The following is a 19,278-nucleotide window of genomic DNA, read 5'->3' as shown; positions in this document are numbered from 1 at the left end:
TTTTATTTTATAATATCCCATACATATAGTATAGATATATATGTAGTACGTATTATGTAGATATTTAGTTACAATGTTTTTTTATATGTAACGAAACGGCCTATATAATCTCAAAATACATCTCATTTTTTAGTAGGTATGGCACGATGTTGAATTTTTCGGAAACCGTAATATAATATAAGGGAAACCGTTACCGGCATTATTATTGTAAAATTTATGTTATCTGTACTATGCTGTTGGTTTTCTCAATAAAATAAAAAAAATATATATGAATTTATTTAAGAGATGCATTTTATGCGTACAGAGCTGCTATAAAATCATTTGCCAATTTATATTTTGCGATACTATATGCTTTATCTTCTTTTTATGATTTTCGACGTTGTATTCTTAAGTTAGATCAAAAGATGCCCGTCGATGCGAGCGAAAGAGCGCTACATATTGCACTACGGACAGGTTGTCTTGTCGAGAATCCTGTGCGGTGCAATCTAATGGGAGGCTTCATTGCACAAGATTTCTGCTGCCAAGCAATAGTGCGCTAGAATTATTTGCCGCCGTAGCTAGTGAAATTACTAATGAGAAGACTTATCATTATAATTATTTTGGATATTTCAATAATGCTGAGTGGCACTGCATTATAAATGGTCCGGGCGTATCACTTGCCATCACGAAAACGTTTTGCTCGTCTCGTCAATTTTTCTTATAAAATGTCCTTCACGCGACTCGCCGTCACCGGACTCAGCCTGAGAGATCTGAACGAATAATGTATTAAAAAGCCTCAGGACTGAGTTCGCTACAGCTTCAGAAACAATGTAAATACTTAAGAAAACTTTAAAATAAAAATCAACAAAAATTAACAACCAAGCTCGGTTTCCCTATTCTTCTGGTGCTTCGGTCGAAAGAAATCGGGATTAATTACGAGTCATTGTGAATTTTAATGTATACTTGGTGTTACATTTTTTGTACGATTCTCCATTCATCGTTTAATATTTTTAATAATGTTTAAGCACCCCATTTAAATTTCTCATCCATTGATACTATGACAGGTTTCAATTCCTGGATTTACAATTTGTAATCAGCAATTATTGAAAGTTCGATATATTCAGTATTTTACATTATCTCTTACGGTCAGTTCTAGAGGATTTCTAAGGACTAGTTATATTGAGGACATTGTTGACGTCCGTAATACTAAAGCCCTACTGTTTTACTTTAAACGTACTATAGAAAATAAACAGATAAGCTAAACCCAGGAGCTATATCTCCTCTCAGCTTAATATCATATTTCTAAGGCACAAATAGGGACATTGCGACCACTGAATTCCTCTGAACGAGCTCCGTTATCACGAATTAGCCTCGTCCCTCGTCAAATTCCGTACACGGTTAAATTGGGCCGTTTGCGTACTTTAATTTAAACATAGCATTGTCTCGTGTTACTGAGGGACACTAATTAAGGTAATTACAAACATGTTAGCGTGACTTAAATTTACTATGGAAAAGCATTTTGTGTCATTAGACTTGGCAAGGGTTTTTGTTGGGCAGGCCATAGTTTTTGTGGAACTATAGGGCGCCTGGCAATGTTAATGTTGATTGTTAGAAGGTTATTTGGTATAATTAATTTTGAGGGTTTTATTATTTTTTTTAGAAATAAATTCATGTTCTATAAATATTTGTTACATTTAGTATTTATAAAAAACCGCCATTGCTGTGCCCCTGCAGGGCGTCACATATTGTCTACCTATCTTATGTTTTAACTTTTGTAATATTACGAGTTGCAATAAAATTATTATGTTTTTTTTTTGAAGACAAGATAATTCCGCTCTCGCACATGCACATGTAAAACTACTTAGTTTTATTGTTTTAAAAGGAGCTTTTTTTTATTTGCAATGAAGCATTTGCAGCCATTTTGAGTTTTGTTGCTTTCTACCTATTGCGCTTTTTGACTTACAACCTTAGTAATAGGGTTTCCATTAGTAAGTTTTCGTGTACGGAACCCTAGGAAATCCTTAGAATAATAGAATGATCTTGATTTGGCTAAGATGTTAGTGGTGTTGCGTGTTGCGGGCAGACTGCGGTGGTCAGTGAAAATATGTTTCAAGGTTTCGTAATTATCTATTGTAACGTTGGCATTCGTTTTACAAAAAGTACCTTCTTCTCCTGTCGAGTTCTGAGCAGCCTACAAAAGCAATTTGTTGAGTCAAGTACTATTTGGTTAAGAATTTATGTTTAATGTCCTACAAAAACAGACCTTTACTTGTACTCCAAGCTATAGACGAGGGCCGATCATCAGCTCGTAAAAAAACCAGCGAGACATATAGTTGCAAAATGATGGTCAACGAGTTTCCGATGAAAATGCACAAAAATGCCTTTTGAATAGTACGACGGAGTTAGTACCTAGATGCAACAGGAACATTTAACAGGTATCTGCAGAATCGTCTGTGCTTGATATTTACTAGATAACGTCCAATTTATTACTGCGATGTAGTGCACTCAGACTGCCAATTTGTAACCAGCATTCACTTGAATAAAATCAAATGCTGGCTTCAATATTTTCACTCCATTTACCTCTTGGTTGGCTTATTCATAACAGCAATATTATATCTTGATGTAGTAGATTAGCAACTTAGACTTGCTATCTGTATTATTGGATTTTATACATTTTCAAGTTTTTAGAGTATTATTAGCCATTAGTTCTCCGTACCACAGTATTACGACATGTCTAAATATTATTTTGTCGAATCCTTATTGAAGGTAGATATCGAAATTAAAATTTATTGGAATAGGCGTTACTTTGCGGAAATCCATAATTATCCAAATGTTTTGAGAATTTGACACGTGTCTCTTGCCTGAGTCTGGCGAGTCAACATCTCCTGAGGATGCCTCGTGTAGAGACGAAACACGTGTCGAATTATTATAAGACAAATATTGGCGGAATTAACACTAAAGAAAACACAAAACATTTAATTTTTGGAGTCGGTGTCATCCAAGATAGGTTTGTAACTATGTAGTTATAGGTGAGATGTGCTTGAGTCGTGAGGAGGCGAGACGCGAGAACGGGTCGCGGCGGAAGGACACCGATTCCAAAAATTACAACAATCGTAACTAGAATTAGATTAATTAATTTGATTGTATAAAAATAAGCAATTATTTTTATACTTTTTAGTGCATATTATATCTATTGTTTTGGAATAGTGTTTTTGAAGTCGGTTGTTTTTTTGTTAAAAAAATTTTTGTATTTTATTTAATATGACATAGAAAAATCCACGGTATAAAAAATATTGTATGCGACACGTTGCATAACTAGGTTCGCCTGCGTCTCACATCGCAACACACGCCGCTCGTGTTTTGACCACTATTATACAAATGTTGCATAAAATACTATAATAGCATTGTTTATGATAGTTAAATAATACCGTTTAATAATAATGAGGTGCTTATGTTCGTCAATAGCAAAAAAAAAGTGCCCTGTATATAACGTTTGATTATGTGATATGCTATTCTAGACTCTTTTGACATCATTATTCATTTTTTTGTAATGCATGTTACAATGTTATTAATTCAAGCTTTATGCTCTTCTTATATAAACTATCACTATACAAAGGCTTATAAAGTTTTCGCATCACGTATAGGTACACTAGAATTTCATAATTATACCTAATCAATATATTCAATGATAAAAACTGATAACCAACGATAATATTGTAATATATGTACAGTACCTATGTGTATGTGTTGCTCAAACCAATTTCATAAAATCGAAACAACGCTTTAATTGCTTTAAACATCCTTCATAATAGACGTCAAATTTAAAACTACCCGCGATTGAAAGTGATTCGCGAAAATGGTACTAGAACTTCAACCTAATCTTTGTAGTTAGGATGATAATCATTGGTATACGATTAAAATGATAGAAAATGTATTGCTGAGTTATTGACTTATAAATTGATTTGAGATATGAATCTGTATTTTGTAATGCTGTTAAGAAAATATCGCTATCTACATTTAGACCTTAGGGTCAAATTTAATCCAACAGTAACGACTAATGTGTGTGCTTTTAAAGTTTCTCGTCCATTTATTTTAGTTTATTCAGTCTGCACGTATTCGATCTCAGAAGTGAGCGCCGGGAATTGGCGTCGACATTTTCGATGCATCTCTTTCTCGAGTCAGTGAATTGTATTGTTTACGACCGTTGAAAGGCGACAGTGGCGTTCTTTATATTTCTTTGTGGGAAATATGATTATTATTATCATTTTGAGTATTATAATGCTACCATAACAAAATTACAAATATATATAGTAGAACCTCTGTAAGTCGAACTTGAAGGGGAAGAAAATTCAAGTTGAGATTTGGACTCGTAGAGGAATTAAGCGAATATCGTCAGTGTTAACGTCAGGAATTCCATTGTCATTGAATTTTCTATTAATCATAATTTTTTATCATCTAATTTAATTAGATTATTCTATTCCTTCTTTTCATATTGATTTCTATTTCTAGGTAATTCGTTTCAAATACTAAATCGAATTGAAAAGGTTATTAAACGTAACAATGCTTTGTTCTAGAGGTAGAGGTCAAATTAATTTTTTCGAGGTTATGAGGAAAAATATGTAATGAATTTACTTATACTCCCTAATTTTTTCGACGTCTACAGGGGTCGGATTTCGAGAAATGTAGGTTTTTGGGGTTTGAGCGGATAGCAACAGAACACTTTTTCAAGTTTGGGAGGTCTTCAATTTCGTTTCATTCTACTTAAATAGTGCTACTGTATATATATATGAATAGATAGAATATATGATATCATGTTTGTTACGACACCTACTATCTTATGTCTTTAAACGAATTCTTGTATATTAATATATATAATCTGAATCTCGGAAACGGCTCCAACGATTTTCATGAAATTTAGTATACAGGCAGTTTCAGGTGTGAGAAATCGATCTAGCTAGGATTCAATTTAAAAAAAATTTAGTTTTATCCGCGTTTTAATGAAAACTACTACAATAACATTAGAATACAAAGGTAAATTTCGCCACTATATACAAGATTATAATAGCTCAGATGTGATATTATAATATAAGATAATTTGAAAATAAAATATTCGAAGTTTGGTGGTCCCAAAATTTCAGGCTAGGTTAGAAGACCTAAAAATGACTTAAATTCTATAATAAAACTCTTTAATCACTAAAACTATGCCCGTTTTGTTACTGATTCTGCTTTTGCAATCAATCACGTGAACGTAATGACTTTTTATTGATTTTTGTTAATAGTTTATCATTTCATTTTAAGTTTTAAAGTTATTGCATAAAACTGAAAGATACTTGTAGATATACGTCCGCAAACAGATTACGATGGTTTAGCATTCGTGTGTCTGTACGAAAAAAATAAATTGAAAATGTTTTATATCCGATTACGGATACATTTTTCTGATACGTGTTATTGAAATCTGTTTCAAACTGAGGAATAATCGACTACCGTAAATATAAACTAACGCCAACAACATATACATATTAAATACACATAGTGATTTTATGCATACACTCATTATGGCGATAATATATATATGTAAATGGAAAACATATACAACATAATATAATTACGCGTGCCTGGTTGAGGGTAGGCAGAGATTATGGGAAATACCCAGCTGGCACCCAACATTCTGTGCTGAGATAATTTATACGTCTAAACTATGATAGCTGTGAACACGTCAAAAAAATAGCTGCAAACTGTTAGCCTCTAAAAGTAATAAACCTGGCCTGTTGTGATGCGTTGCCGAACAGCAAGTGGCTTTATCTAGACGTATAAATTACCTAAGATTCTGGGCATAAATTAAGCGATTATGTTACAATTTACTCCAAAACTATACATTTGTCTGATTCAAACCCTATAAGTAGACACGATATTTTTGCTTAGATATTTTATACGTCTAGATAGAGTTTCTTGAGTTAATTAGTTTAGTGTGCGTGACGAGCTATGTCTTACACTCGCGATTTGTATGATACTTTGTGTTAGTGTACGTGAATTGTTCAAAGTAGAGGTTTAATACTAAAGTCAATTTTTTTCGACGTTTTCACAGCTGTCATAGTCTATCTAGACATATAACGGCCGTTTCCAATATACTATCAACAGATAGAGATAAATCACTACCTTCTACTGTCAGTAATTAGCTATCAATAATCTGCAGCTGTAATTCTTATCGCGTGGATTGCAATTTCCATACAAACTTCTATCGCTGGTAAGTTATACGTCCTCCCATTGACAGACAGCGTGTACGGATAAGGTTAGTGACAGTCGATAAGTTTACTGGGACAAAAAAGTCAACGGTAGTTACGATATTTATCTCAAGTAGGCCACAACCGGAGATAGACTGCATACTGGGAACGGCCGTAAATGATCTAAGTTTTTTTGATTGATGGGTGTTATCTTTCACAGTTACAAAGTGGAAGTCGCCGGCAAGAGTCTGCCAGTACTGACCACGTTAGACAAGGGGCGCTACGGTGTGATTGTGTTCGAATCACTCTCGAAGTACGCGAACATGGACAAGTGGAATCGCGAGCTCCTGGACAAGTACTGTCGGGAATATTCGGTGGGAGTTGTGGGCTTCGCGACACCAGGCGAAGAGACGTTGGTTGGTGCGCAACTCAAAGGATTCCCGCTGTTTCTGCATACCAATTTAAGATTAAAGGTAGGTTTTTATCACTAATAGAATATGCAACGGTGTATAAATTTCCCGTCAATATGCCAACTGGGAAATATTATGGGTACCACAACGGTGCCTTTTTCTGCCGTGAAGCAGTAATGTGTAAGAATTATTGTGTTTCGGTCTGAAGGGCGCCGTAGCTAGTGAAATTACTGGGCAAATGAGACTTAACATCTTATGTCTCAAGGTGACGAACGCAATTATTGTAATGCTGCACAGAATTTTTGGGGATTTTCAAGAATCCTCAGCGGCACTGCATTATAAATTTTGTTCGTCTTTTTTTGTGTCTTTCTTATTTCTTGTAGTATTATTTTTACAAAGGCTTACTACGCAACCTGGCATTTTCATTTCAATTATTAGCAAAGTTTAACAGAACATGTGGCACGTCAACGTCACACATTGTTCGAGACTGGCTCGAGTACGCCCACTTGGGCGTAGTATTAGTAGCCGCACTTTGCGACTATGCTTGCGATATCTAGTTAGAGCGCAGCGGAGACCAATCATTAATCTAAGGTTTCATGATTCGAAGTAGGTATGTATTCTGTCCAATAATCATCTTCGTGTTTGCATAGGACGCAACACTTAATCCGGCCTCGCCTGTTCTACGATTGTCACGTGCCGGAGAGACGGCGTGGGGCTCCTTGCCAGGAGACCACTGGACTGTCTTCAGAGCGAACAGCTCCACATTCGAACCTATCGCATGGGCTCTGAAACAAAATGAATACGGAAATAATGGTAAGCTTATAATTAAAATTTATTGGTTAAAGTTATCGGTTGTCTAACAGCAAGAGACTATCTAGACGCATAAATTATCTAAGATTTAATAGCTTATATCTTTTTTGATATCAGCCATTGTACGATAATAACGTGCACTTGATGGTGATTGGCAGGCGATTATAACGGCAGATTTGCATATTGGGGCTGAAACCTACATTCCGCAACTAACTCTCCGGACATTTAATGTAATTATATAGCAGAGTCTTTCATTTTGTATCTTTGCCTCTGTGTGGTTTAAAAAAATTATTAGAGGAGGCTATTTGTCATATATATATAATGTACTAATACTATTTTATAATTATACTAGCTGACCCCAAAGACGTTATTCTGTGCATCTATATATATAAAAATTAATTGCTGTTCGTTAGTCTCGCTAAAACTCGAGAACGGCTGGACCGATTTGGCCAATTTAGGTCTTGAATTATTTGTGGAAGTCCAGGGAAGGTTTAAAAGGCGAATAAATAGGAAAATGCTGCTAAATTAAATAAAAACAAATTTGTTTTTCCTTTGATGTGTCCATACATAATTTCTATGAGAGAATTTATTGACGCACGGTTTGACAGTTCTGCTGTGAAACAATTTCATTACGACAGCAGGGTGCATATTTTACGAAGTCAGTTTTGATGTTATGATATATTATTGACAAATTCATATAAAAACATTATTTTATTTATTATATACAGAACAACGTCTGTCGGGTCAACTAGTAATAAATAAAATACTGCCTTTTATGAATTTGTCAATAATATTTTATAACATCAAGAATTATTTCGTAACATATGCTTCTTGTTGTTATAATGAAATTGTTTCACAGCAGAACTGTCAAACCGTGCGTCAGTAAATTCTCTCACAGAAAATATATCCATCCAAAATAATTATGGGTCCAATCGAAATAAAAACTATCCTATCTCTCAAGTTGTTCTAAACTGCACTCCATGAAGTAATCCCAATTTAAGTCCGTTTATTAGTTTAGGAGTCCATCGCGGACGGACAACGTGTCACGTAATTTATATATATTAAGATGTACTAATACTAACTGACCCCAAAGACGTTGTTCTGTTCATAATAATGGGAAGTAGAGAGAAATAAACAAAAAAGTTTTTCTGATTGGTCAATATGTCATTGTTTGGTTTAATGGTCAATATAATTTGGGCGATAAAATAAAAGTCGGCAATATTGAGGTCAGTCAGGCGTATTTTCCTTTATAATGTTGAATGTATATAAAAAAAAATGTCTCAGACGGATCTAGTATCTTAGTAAATTAATCCAAACTTATAAAATCTCTTTCGCTTAGAGATATTGTAATAAAACAAATAATATGGGCAAAGTAGGGGTGTTCTGTTAGTATTTAATAAACAAATTCCGGCGGGGTAACAAACGGAAACATCTAAAGCGCGAATTATTTTGCCTTCAGGTGTTGTATTAATAATTAAAGTAAAAAAAGGGATAAGTGATATGGGCTTGTACTTGGGCCTAATGAGGAAGCCCATGGTCGCTCACAGGGCAATGGAGAGGTCCGGAGTTTCATATAGCAATAAAATTTGAAATTAAAAAATATGAAGCGTGAACCTACATTTTATACTAATCGAAATAAAAACCATCCTATCCCATAAGTTGGAACAAACTGTACACAGTGTGCAAATTTGATTAAAATCGATTCAGTAAATTTGTTTAGGAGTCGTCATCGCGGACAAACAACATGACACTATTTTTCTTAACCGAACGATGCGATGTAGAGAAAATACAGTATAACGGACTATCCGAGCTGTCAAAGTTAGGTCAGTGAAAAAAAATTGTGTGTACATACAGACGTACGACCCAAGCGGAAGCTATAAATTGTCTTGTTGTATAATAATTTTATCGAGCAGCCGGATTAGCGTTTAATATGTGAAAATATATGACTCACTGTGATGGGGCTCGATATTGGCTCATCGTTCATACAATACCATTTTATGTCTGACTTTTGTTTCACAATAATCAATTTCTTTATGATGATCTCAATACTAACAATTTTATACGCCGTTGTGAACGTCACTCCCGTAGTTCATAAAAATTTAAGCGCTTTTAGTATTGATATTTTCATATAGCATTCTTTATTTTATTTAATTTGCTTCCATAAAATATGAATTACATCATTTTATGATTTGCAATGTATAGAAAAAAACCGGAATGAATACTGTAAGTGTAAAATGTAATGAATATCTAATATATAAAATTCTCGTTTCATGGTGTTAAACTTTGAACTCCTCCGAAACGGCTTGACCGATTCTCATGAAATTTTGAGTGCATATTGGGTAGGTCTGAGAATCGGACAACATCTATTTTTCATCCCCCTAAATGTTAAGGGTGGTCCACACGATTTTTTTTTTAATTATTTTGACTTTTTTTTTAAATTTTTGAGTCAGCATTAAAAATACAACTTCAAATTTTCACCCATCTACGATCAATAGATACTTTTGTATCGCGATTTTAATATCGGCAATACAACGTTTGCTGGGTCAGCTAGTAATAAGAATAAAAATCTCTGGTGTATATCACAATGAACTTTCGCAAATTTTGCATTAATTTAATTCAATTTTAATTAAATTATAATCACTGTATGTATATATAATGTTTTATCAACATAGTTGATAGTGAGAAATTTTAAAAACAAATATTGGCGGAATTAACACTAAAGAAAACTTAAATCATTTGTATAAGTATGGATTTCCACAAAGTTACGCCTAATTCAATCAATTTTCTGGTATTTTTTTGTCCAAAATCCTATCCCTACTATTTTTTTTGTTGGATTTAGACATATTCATAAAAAATAAGTAGTTTTGAAAGTCTGCGCTGAAAGTCTTAATATTTTGCCAATACAATAAGTTTATGAACCGCGTCTGTTATTCGAAAATCATAATCTTATTCCTAACCTTTGCCCGTTGTATTAGTCGAAAAGCTTCTCCGAAATTTGTATTTGCCTATACACATGAGGCCTTCCACCTAAAGGTGGAAAAGGTGTAACTTAAAAGTCTCAAAATGATTGGTGTGATGTAATATGTCATTTTGTGATACGTTACGGCTCCGGTGTGGTCGCATCACTATTAAAAATTTGTTATTTTAAACTTATCTCCCTCAATTTTGGGATTAATTTATTTTGTACCAAAATCGATGGTAGATGTGGGAATCGAAAACGCATCTTTGGAGATTATGCCTCCAACCGTTAGCTTAATGGGTTCATTATTTTGGTACAAGATAAATTCATACCATCACTGTTATGACTGTGCTTAACATCGGGTAGACAAATTAATTTAATTGAAAAAGGAATTTAATGATGAAACAACCTATTAATTAATTATAGTAAACTAGCTGACCCGGCAAACGTTGTTTTGCCATATAAACTGTATCGATCTTTTGCTTGCTAGTTGATAAGAGATGGCGCTAGTTGTATTCATTAGCAACAATCACACTTCTTTTATATTTTGTATAATTCACACTATAGTTTTATAAATGATAGCCTATTTGTTATTCTGGTGTGTAAGCTATATTATTGTAAAGCTTCATCAAAATCTATTCAGTAGATTTTGCGTTAAAGAAGTTCAAACATACATCCAGACATACAAACTTTCACATTTATAATATTAGTATGATCTTAACATAAAGCTTTTCGCAGAGGAACACGCACCACTGGCCACTGTTATACAAGACCACGGTCGTTTGGACGGCGTCCAAAGGATCCTATTTGGTTCGGGACTACAGTTCTGGCTACATCGGCTTCTGTTCCTCGACGCGTTGAGCTACCTTAGCCACGGCCAGCTCAGCTTGAGCCTCGAGCGGTGGATACTCGTCGATATCGATGATATATTTGTCGGTGAACGAGGTACGTGGAATCTTATAATATTGATAACTTATGTATTTTTTTATGACAGTAAGGTAGGAGACGAGCAGGACGCTCAGCTGATGGTAATTGATACGCCCTGCCCACTACAATACCGTGCCGCTCAGGATTCTTGCAAAGTCCGAAATTTCTAAGTGGCACTACAATTATGCTCGTCTGCTTGAGACATAAATGTTAATTCTCATTTGCCCAGTAATGTCACTAGCTACCGCGCCCTTTCGACCGCAAAAAAATAATGCTTAGCGCAGAAATAGGCGCCGTTGTGGTACTCATAATCTAGCCGACATCTTGTGCAAAGGAGCCTCCCAATATCGATCGTTTTTGTTGTAGTTGGTAAATTTCACTTCTCGTTTGTGGTAAGTCTTATATTTTTTTCTAAACTTATGTCCAGTCACCAAAATTTTTGTTTATTTGGTTGAAAATTTATCAATCTATGTGCAGTACAATTCTTTTGTTTTTTTTTTAAATTTGTTTGTTGATGTACATATACTAGATGTAGATATTTTATAGGTTGCAGAAGGCAGTCATTCAGATTTTCTTTATTGACTATTTTATTATTTGTATCGTGGCGTGAGTGCCTCCTTTGTGTGCAAAAGAATAGATCTTTGTACGTATAGATCTACGCCCATGTTCGCCAATAGTAGCAAATTAGGTGACGTAATTAATTTAGGATGAATGCTTTATAACGAACGCCCAATACAATGTTGTATTATGTTTTGAATAGTTGAAACGTAGTTTTTGATCTTCTATTGGTTGTTATGGTGTCTTCTAAATTATATTACTATGATTTTAAGCTCACATTTAGAGCAGTACTTACTAATAATAAAGTTACTGTGTATTTTTTAGTAATTATAGCTTGCAGCAATAAAATACATTCAGTACCTCCTATTATATAGTTATGTATTTAATATTCACGCAAAGTTTTAAACTTCTTATATTTGGGGCCTTTTATGTTTTGTGGCCCTACCGGTATGAACGCGAGTTCCTCATAAGTAACATCGAATAGCCTGTAATCGACAATTGAACTGTAACCCATATATTACTAATTAAGTGAATTAACAAAATATTAAGCACACACTCATTTTGCTCTCTCACGTTTTCTAGAAATACTCTCAGCTCAGAAAATTTATTGAATTAGGCGTTACTTTGCGGAAATCCATAATTATACAAAAGATTTAAGTTTTCTTTAGTGTTAATTCCGCCAATATTTGTTTGCAGTCTCGTGCCAGATTTTGGCGAGACAACACGTCCTGAGGATGCCTCGTGTAGAGGCGAAACACGTGTCGAATTGTTTTAAAAACAAATATTGGCGGAATTAACACTAAAGAAAACTTAAATCTTTTGTATACTCTCAGCTCATATAACATTGTTGTGAATTCTCATGTAGCTTCTACTTAACAATTGTAAATAAATTCTCATGAGTTTGCGTAGCTTACAATATGAAATTCAAAGGAAAATATATCAAGTAAATGTAAAACGATTCTATTTTAAGTATTCCTCGTTGGAGCGGCGACACAAATCCGATTATCGCGAATTAATTCTAGCTGATTTACGTTAAGCTGTCCTTTATTTGAAAAAAAAACTAATACAGCGGTATGAGCCCTTTGTATTCGTATGAAACAATATGTTGCACAGAGGCTTTCATGCCCAACTTACAAGCCTTGAATAAAAATATATAGAGTATGTAACGCGATGTTAATTAAAAAGCTTTTTTGTTTAGTTGTAACCGCAGATACAAATACCCTGTTCAGTTCTATATTTTATACTTTTATTCTTATTTATAATGACTCGTCGGAAATTTAAATGTCGTTGATAGACGCTTGTTAAAATAGGTGCCTTTTATCTGTGGGTGGCTTACAAACCGCTGGTTACAGAAAGCATTCTTAAACTTAATGTTTCATTATATTTACATGCTATCTTTCACTGTCAAAATGTAACAGAAAGTGTCGGTGTTATATTTAATGAAACATTAACTTTAAGGATGCCTTCTGCAACTAGCGGTAAGTCAAGTAGTCATTTTAGTATAAAATTATGCATACAAAAGATTGACACGATACAAATAATTAAAAACCTTACCGGAAGACGCAATGTTAGTGGTCCTGCCACAAGATGGACCGAAGTTCTGGTCAAGATCGCCGGAATACATTGGATGAGGGCAGCGCAGGACCGATCGTCGTGGAGATCTTTGGTGGAGGCCATTGTCCAGCAGTGGATGTCTTTCGGCTGATGATGATGATGATGATGATGATTTCCTTAAAAGGGATGCTACTAATAAATGATCGATTAACTCATTAAGTTAACTCAATCAGCGTCTATTCATAAGAATAACGTAGACCAGCCACCGTTGCCCTTGACATATTTAGCGAAGGCAACGAACCGCCCAACAAATATTCGCATGTCATTGATGTCCTTTTCCAGGTTGAACTCTCGAAGCTGACGCAAATTATGAATAATGTATTATGTCTGGCGTGTCTTATCTGATATGATAACTACTGCGATGTTATTATCATATAGCGATAATAGCGAAACCACCCTATTTGGGTTATCGTGTAATCATCAATATTTTATTTATTCAAAACCATTTCGGCTAAACGCGTTCTCGCCGAACAATTTTCGGAATCGCCAGTCGCGACCATTCCATTCTCGCCCATTGCAAAAGTATCTTCGCTTATTCGAAGATATTATCGTACAATATTATTTTTAAGGCCCCTCGAAAATGCCACTTTTCGTTTCGCAGCTCTCTACGATTTAAGTATCGTTCAGCCCTTAAGTGTAAAATTGAGTTAAAAATATTTGCGCGCTCTTTCTCTGTTGCTTCTAACGGGAGCTTTTTAAATGGTGCTCGTTAAAATGAATTAAATAACGGGACGGGACGGATTAGTATTGGGCGTTGAGGTGAAAAATAAGCGCAATGGAGATAATGAAAATCATTTTTCGTTGACACTTTATTTGCACTTCCCTTAATGTTCTTTTATAATGAAATCTTTTTGAATGCAAGCTTTTTTTATGCGATTTTTTAATCTTTCTACAGTTTTGCTAAATTTTGCAAATTATGCATGCGGTACACCTACTCTTTCCATTCGTTGTTATATTTTTTGTAGTAAAACTTTTTGTTTACAAAATTCTTTGCCTTTGGTAGGTGTTTAAATTGTAAGTAATATTATTTTTTTATTTTTTTGGAAAACATTACTTATTTCTTTAAAGTCATTTTTTTTTATAAGAGAAAAATAGAAATAGATTTAGAACAGAACTATAAATTTTTATCTTATTGTTAGGTTCTAACCATCTTTGAAGAAAACGTTAAACTTTTATCCACGTATGCTGCAGAACTAAGTCTATTAAGCCGATCCTTTAATTTGGGGGTTCCATTGTTATTCAGCGAATCAAAAGTAATGTCAATAAATATAGCGGATTCCACCGTTTTTACCACCTCTTCGTTTAACAAAACATTGTCATCTATATATTTAATATTTGACACGATTATAGCATTAACGATTTTCTTAATGACACCACGGACTGGGAATAAAGCGAACACCCTCAGGAAAAAAGCCCGCTGAGTTTCTTGCGCCCATTCTTCTCAGGTCTGACTGAGGCAGTCTCTTTTGAATGGGTGGTAGTTTTTGACGTTCAATAAGTGATTTTAAATCCTATTTTGAATAAAAATTTTTGTATTTGATATTTTTTTTAATATATAGTTGCTATTTAACAATTTTATTAGAGCTAAACCGTTACACAATGTCGGGTGTTTCTCTGTCAACTCTCGTTTTTGTTATCATTTAAAAAAAAAACTTACGAGTGGCAGCCCTAATTTAATACAATATTTTTAGTGTTGGTACTCGACACATTCCAACACATTATAATCTACATTGTATTCATATTTAATAACACTCCCTTGGAGTTCGTTCAATCACATTCAACACGGTACACTGTGTTAATCTATAAACATTTCATGTTTCAATATTAATATTGTAACAGGTTGTTGTATATTTTGTCTCTTGTATGTTAACGGTTAACATTATATTATAAGTACATAATATATACAAGTAAGTTGATTTCCGGTTAATTATTTTTGATGAAATCTTCATCAACTTGAAACAGTTTTCAGTGGGTGGCTCGTTTGCACAGTATGGCGACTAGATTATTGGCACCACATCGGCGCCTATTTCTGCCGTGAAGCAGTAATATGTAAGCATTATTGTGTTTCGGTCTGAAGGGCGCCGTAGTTAGTGAAATTACTGGGCAAATGAGACTTAATGTATTATGTTTTAAGGTGACGAGCGCAAATGTAGTGCCACTCAGAATTTTTGGGGTTTTTTAAGAATTCTGAGTGGCACTGCATTGTAATGGGCAGGGCGTATCAATTACCATTAGCTGAACATTCTGCTCGTCTCGTCCCTTATTGTTATAAATAAAAGTTTCTTGTATTTTATTCCATTTTAGCACTCATGCAACCTCTCTGCATCTAATTGTAAAAAATGTTAATGTTATGCTCAAAATGTACAAGAATAAAGCGTCTATGATAAAAACATTATTATTTATTCCTCAGTAGGAATGTACTACCCTTATTTAGAATGAGATAATTTTTTATACGCTTTTAAAGTGTCATTGCTAAATCGAATTTGGCCTTCTGCTTGATATTCATATACATTTATGATTGATAGTCTATGTGCTAGGTAAAAATGAATCACACACTTATTAATCAGTGATTTGGCTGCGATATTTGTACCATTACAAACACGCTTTAACTTAGAGTTCGTTTTATAGCGCTATAAAGTCCACCGGAATTTTATATTTAGTAAAAATTCTAATTCTATAGAACGAGCACTTTAACGTATTTTTTTTAATTCTTCTTATGTGTGACATGTTCCTATTGATTTTGAAATAGGAAAATTAAAGGTTTTATTGTATTGCTATCGATCGTTGATACGTGAACAAATATTCAAGTAGATCCGCTGTCTTAAATTAATATTCGGTTATATTACGTTGAAACTTTGAGATTCGCTGCATAAACAGATACAGGTCAAGCCATTGTATTGTAAAACGTAGAAAGAGCACATAATCCATGCAACTTCCGGCCGATACTTCTTTTGTAACCCCTCTCATTTTCATTAAGCTAATCTTCAACTTATTTTGCAGCACAGTATAAAAAAAAAACGCCTTAGAGCACCTATATAATATTATGTGATATAGTTTTGTTAAATGTAGGCTGTTACAGTGCGTGGTTGACGCACATAAAAACTCTCCACCCCAAATCCATTACGATAATTTCATTTTTAGAAATGTCAAATTCATTTTATTTCAGTTCACTTTAATAAATGTCTTTGTTCCCAACTAATTAACATTGTTAAAACTGTTCTCCGCAGTCGCTTTCACTAGTAGGCGGGCGCTCAGTTATTTCAATAAATTCACAAGACTGTCCTAGGGAAGTTTCATTATCTACGTTTCTCAGGTACTCGGCTACACGAGGAGGATGTGTCTGCATTGTTAGCGTCTCAGGCCGCTCTGGCACGACTCGTGCCTGGATTTAGATTTAATCTGGGCTTCAGTGCAAAGTACTATCATCACGGGACGTCGCTGGAGAATCGCGGAGACGACGCTTTGTTGAAGAATAGTGCACACTTTAGCTGGTAATTCTTTCATTATTTTAATACCGGTAATATTAGATTATATTAGGTCCTTACATATGAAATTGGCGTTTTGTATGGGAGGAACACAAAGTCGAATATTCTTAAATATAATATATTTAATTAATCAAAGTATGAACCATTGTTTTCTATGCACTTTTGCCATCTCATAGGTAGTTCATTGATCCCTTTACTAAAAAAACCAGTCGGACGGGAATCAATAAAATCTGTGAAGGCGATTTGGACTGCCCCATCACAGTTAAATTTTTTCCCTTGCAAGAAGTTGTCCAAATTTCGAAAAAAATGGTAATCTGTTAGAGCAAGGTCCGGGGAGTACGGAGGATGTCTTAGACATTCCAATTGAAGCTCTTCTAATTTGGTAGCTGTCTGTTGTGCAGTGTGTGGTCTAGCGTTGTCGTGAAGTAGCAGTGGCGTGGAGCGATTGACCAGCCTAGCTTGTTTAGCCGCTAGCTTTTCCATCATGGTTTGCAATTGCTGACGGTAGACATCAGCCGTAATAGTCTGGCCAGATTTGAGAAAACTGCAATGAACAATACCGGCACTAGTCCACCACACGCTCACAAGTAACTTTTTTGGGGTTAATTTTCGCTTGGGGCAGGATTTGGCTGGCTGGCCAGGATCCAACCATTGCGCTGAGCGCTTTCGATTATCGTAAAGAATCCATTTTTCATCACAGGTAATGATTCGGTTTAAAATACCTTCATTATTGTGCCGGTTCACTAATGTAACGCAGCAGTCGACGCGCGTTTGCCGGTTTGCTTTAGTCAATTCGTGAGGTACCCACCTTTCAAGCTTTTTAATCGTCCCAATTTGCTTCAAGTGAATTAAAACAGTTTTATCACTAACAGCCTGCAGCTAACTCGGACATGGTTTGCGATGGATCCGCTTCCACAATAGACTTCAATACTTCATTATCAACTTGGGTCTCAGGCCGTCCACGGGGCTTGTTCTGCAGGTCGAAATTTCCAGAACGAAAACGTTGGAACCAAAAACGAACTGTGTTTTCTTTTGCAACATGACCGCCATACACATCATTCACCCTTCGAGTCGTTTCCGCAGCACTGGTGCCACGGCGGAACTCATACTCGTAAATAATGCGATACTTTAAGTTTTCCATTTTGTAAAATGAGTGACGCAAACAGAAAAAAACAGAAGAAAAAAACATTGGTTTGTTCTGTTTTTTTTCTGTTTGCGTTCATTCATTGGAATGACGGTCATCGAAGCACAAATACATGAGTAAATAGCTGTACAAATTTGAATTTGGAATCCCTTACCAAAGAGGAGAACATCGTGATTAAAGTGGCCGGTACGAAATACGCCAATTTCATATGTAAGGACCTAATATTAGAAGGGGCAAACGGGCAAATGGGCTCGATGGTAAATGAACACCTCTGCTAATGAACATCTTCAATAATAAAAGGAGCAATACAAAAACGTTTTTTGAAGTGAAAGTAGGCTCGTAGCCTTGCGTAGGCTATATTTCACCAGTTGTTGGTAAGCTATGTAGCAAACTAGACACCATATAGACACCAGAGTCATGACGCTTCCGAGCTGATCGCGCCACCGAATTGGTTGCGCAACCAAACAGAAACCAGGTGAGTAACTCCCTATAGAGCTGTATACATTTTGTTGGTAGCGGCGACTGGTTGCGCCACAGTGGTTTCCTGGTGTTGTTGCTAAGTCGTGTCGTGGCTGGCAGCTGATTCAACATACATAGTACCTATTTACAGATACTTAGTGAAGTAAACTACGGTCAAATTAAGTTACACCAAACTCTTTTTTTCATTGGCATTATATTTCACTGCTGCCTGTCAACTGACAATCCTATGTAGTAATCTAATCTTATCTCACTCCCCCGTCATCTGATCAAGCTGAAATTTGGTACAATTTTACTAGAAACGTTATGTTGTTAAAGATATCACTATTGATGAAATGTAAGGTGGTCCTGTGAAATGTATTTTAAATCTTTTTTATGCTACATGTCTCTTTAATATATGAGATATCCTTATGCAGTGTAACAATGTAAGATTCTCTTTGAGGTCTGTATTGATAAAGCACAACATTTGTTTTGTGACGTTAACTGAGTGTAACGCGTGGTGAGCAATTTGGACTTGTTACATCGATCATTGCTCGGTTGTCCTTGCATCGACTACAGCTTCTACTTTTTTATAATATAATTGTCATGGTTACATATTCTTCTGACCCACATAATATAACATATATTATATTTTACTATTATTATACAACAAATGAGCTACTCAAAACTACACAATATTGGTGTTTGACTCCGA

General features: G+C 35.0%; 1 protein-coding gene across 2 annotated transcripts in view; it reads left to right on the top strand.

Moving 5' to 3' along the window:
- Nucleotides 1-19,278, top strand: part of LOC126968267 (bifunctional heparan sulfate N-deacetylase/N-sulfotransferase) — a 195,488-nt gene that overhangs the window by 137,283 nt on the left and 38,927 nt on the right. For both annotated transcript variants that reach the window (XM_050813155.1, XM_050813156.1), the window contains exons 4-7: nt 6,421-6,673; nt 7,261-7,423; nt 11,118-11,324; nt 16,792-16,969. In XM_050813155.1, coding sequence (XP_050669112.1) covers nt 6,421-6,673; nt 7,261-7,423; nt 11,118-11,324; nt 16,792-16,969 — 801 coding nt within the window. The remainder of the gene's footprint in view (nt 1-6,420; nt 6,674-7,260; nt 7,424-11,117; nt 11,325-16,791; nt 16,970-19,278) is intronic.

The sequence above is a fragment of the Leptidea sinapis genome, chromosome 15 (genome assembly GCF_905404315.1).
Source record: "Leptidea sinapis chromosome 15, ilLepSina1.1, whole genome shotgun sequence".
In the NCBI taxonomy this organism is placed as follows: Eukaryota; Metazoa; Arthropoda; class Insecta; order Lepidoptera; family Pieridae; genus Leptidea; species Leptidea sinapis.
Note: the sequence above shows the minus strand (reverse complement) of the source record. Positions and strands in the feature narration are given on the sequence as shown.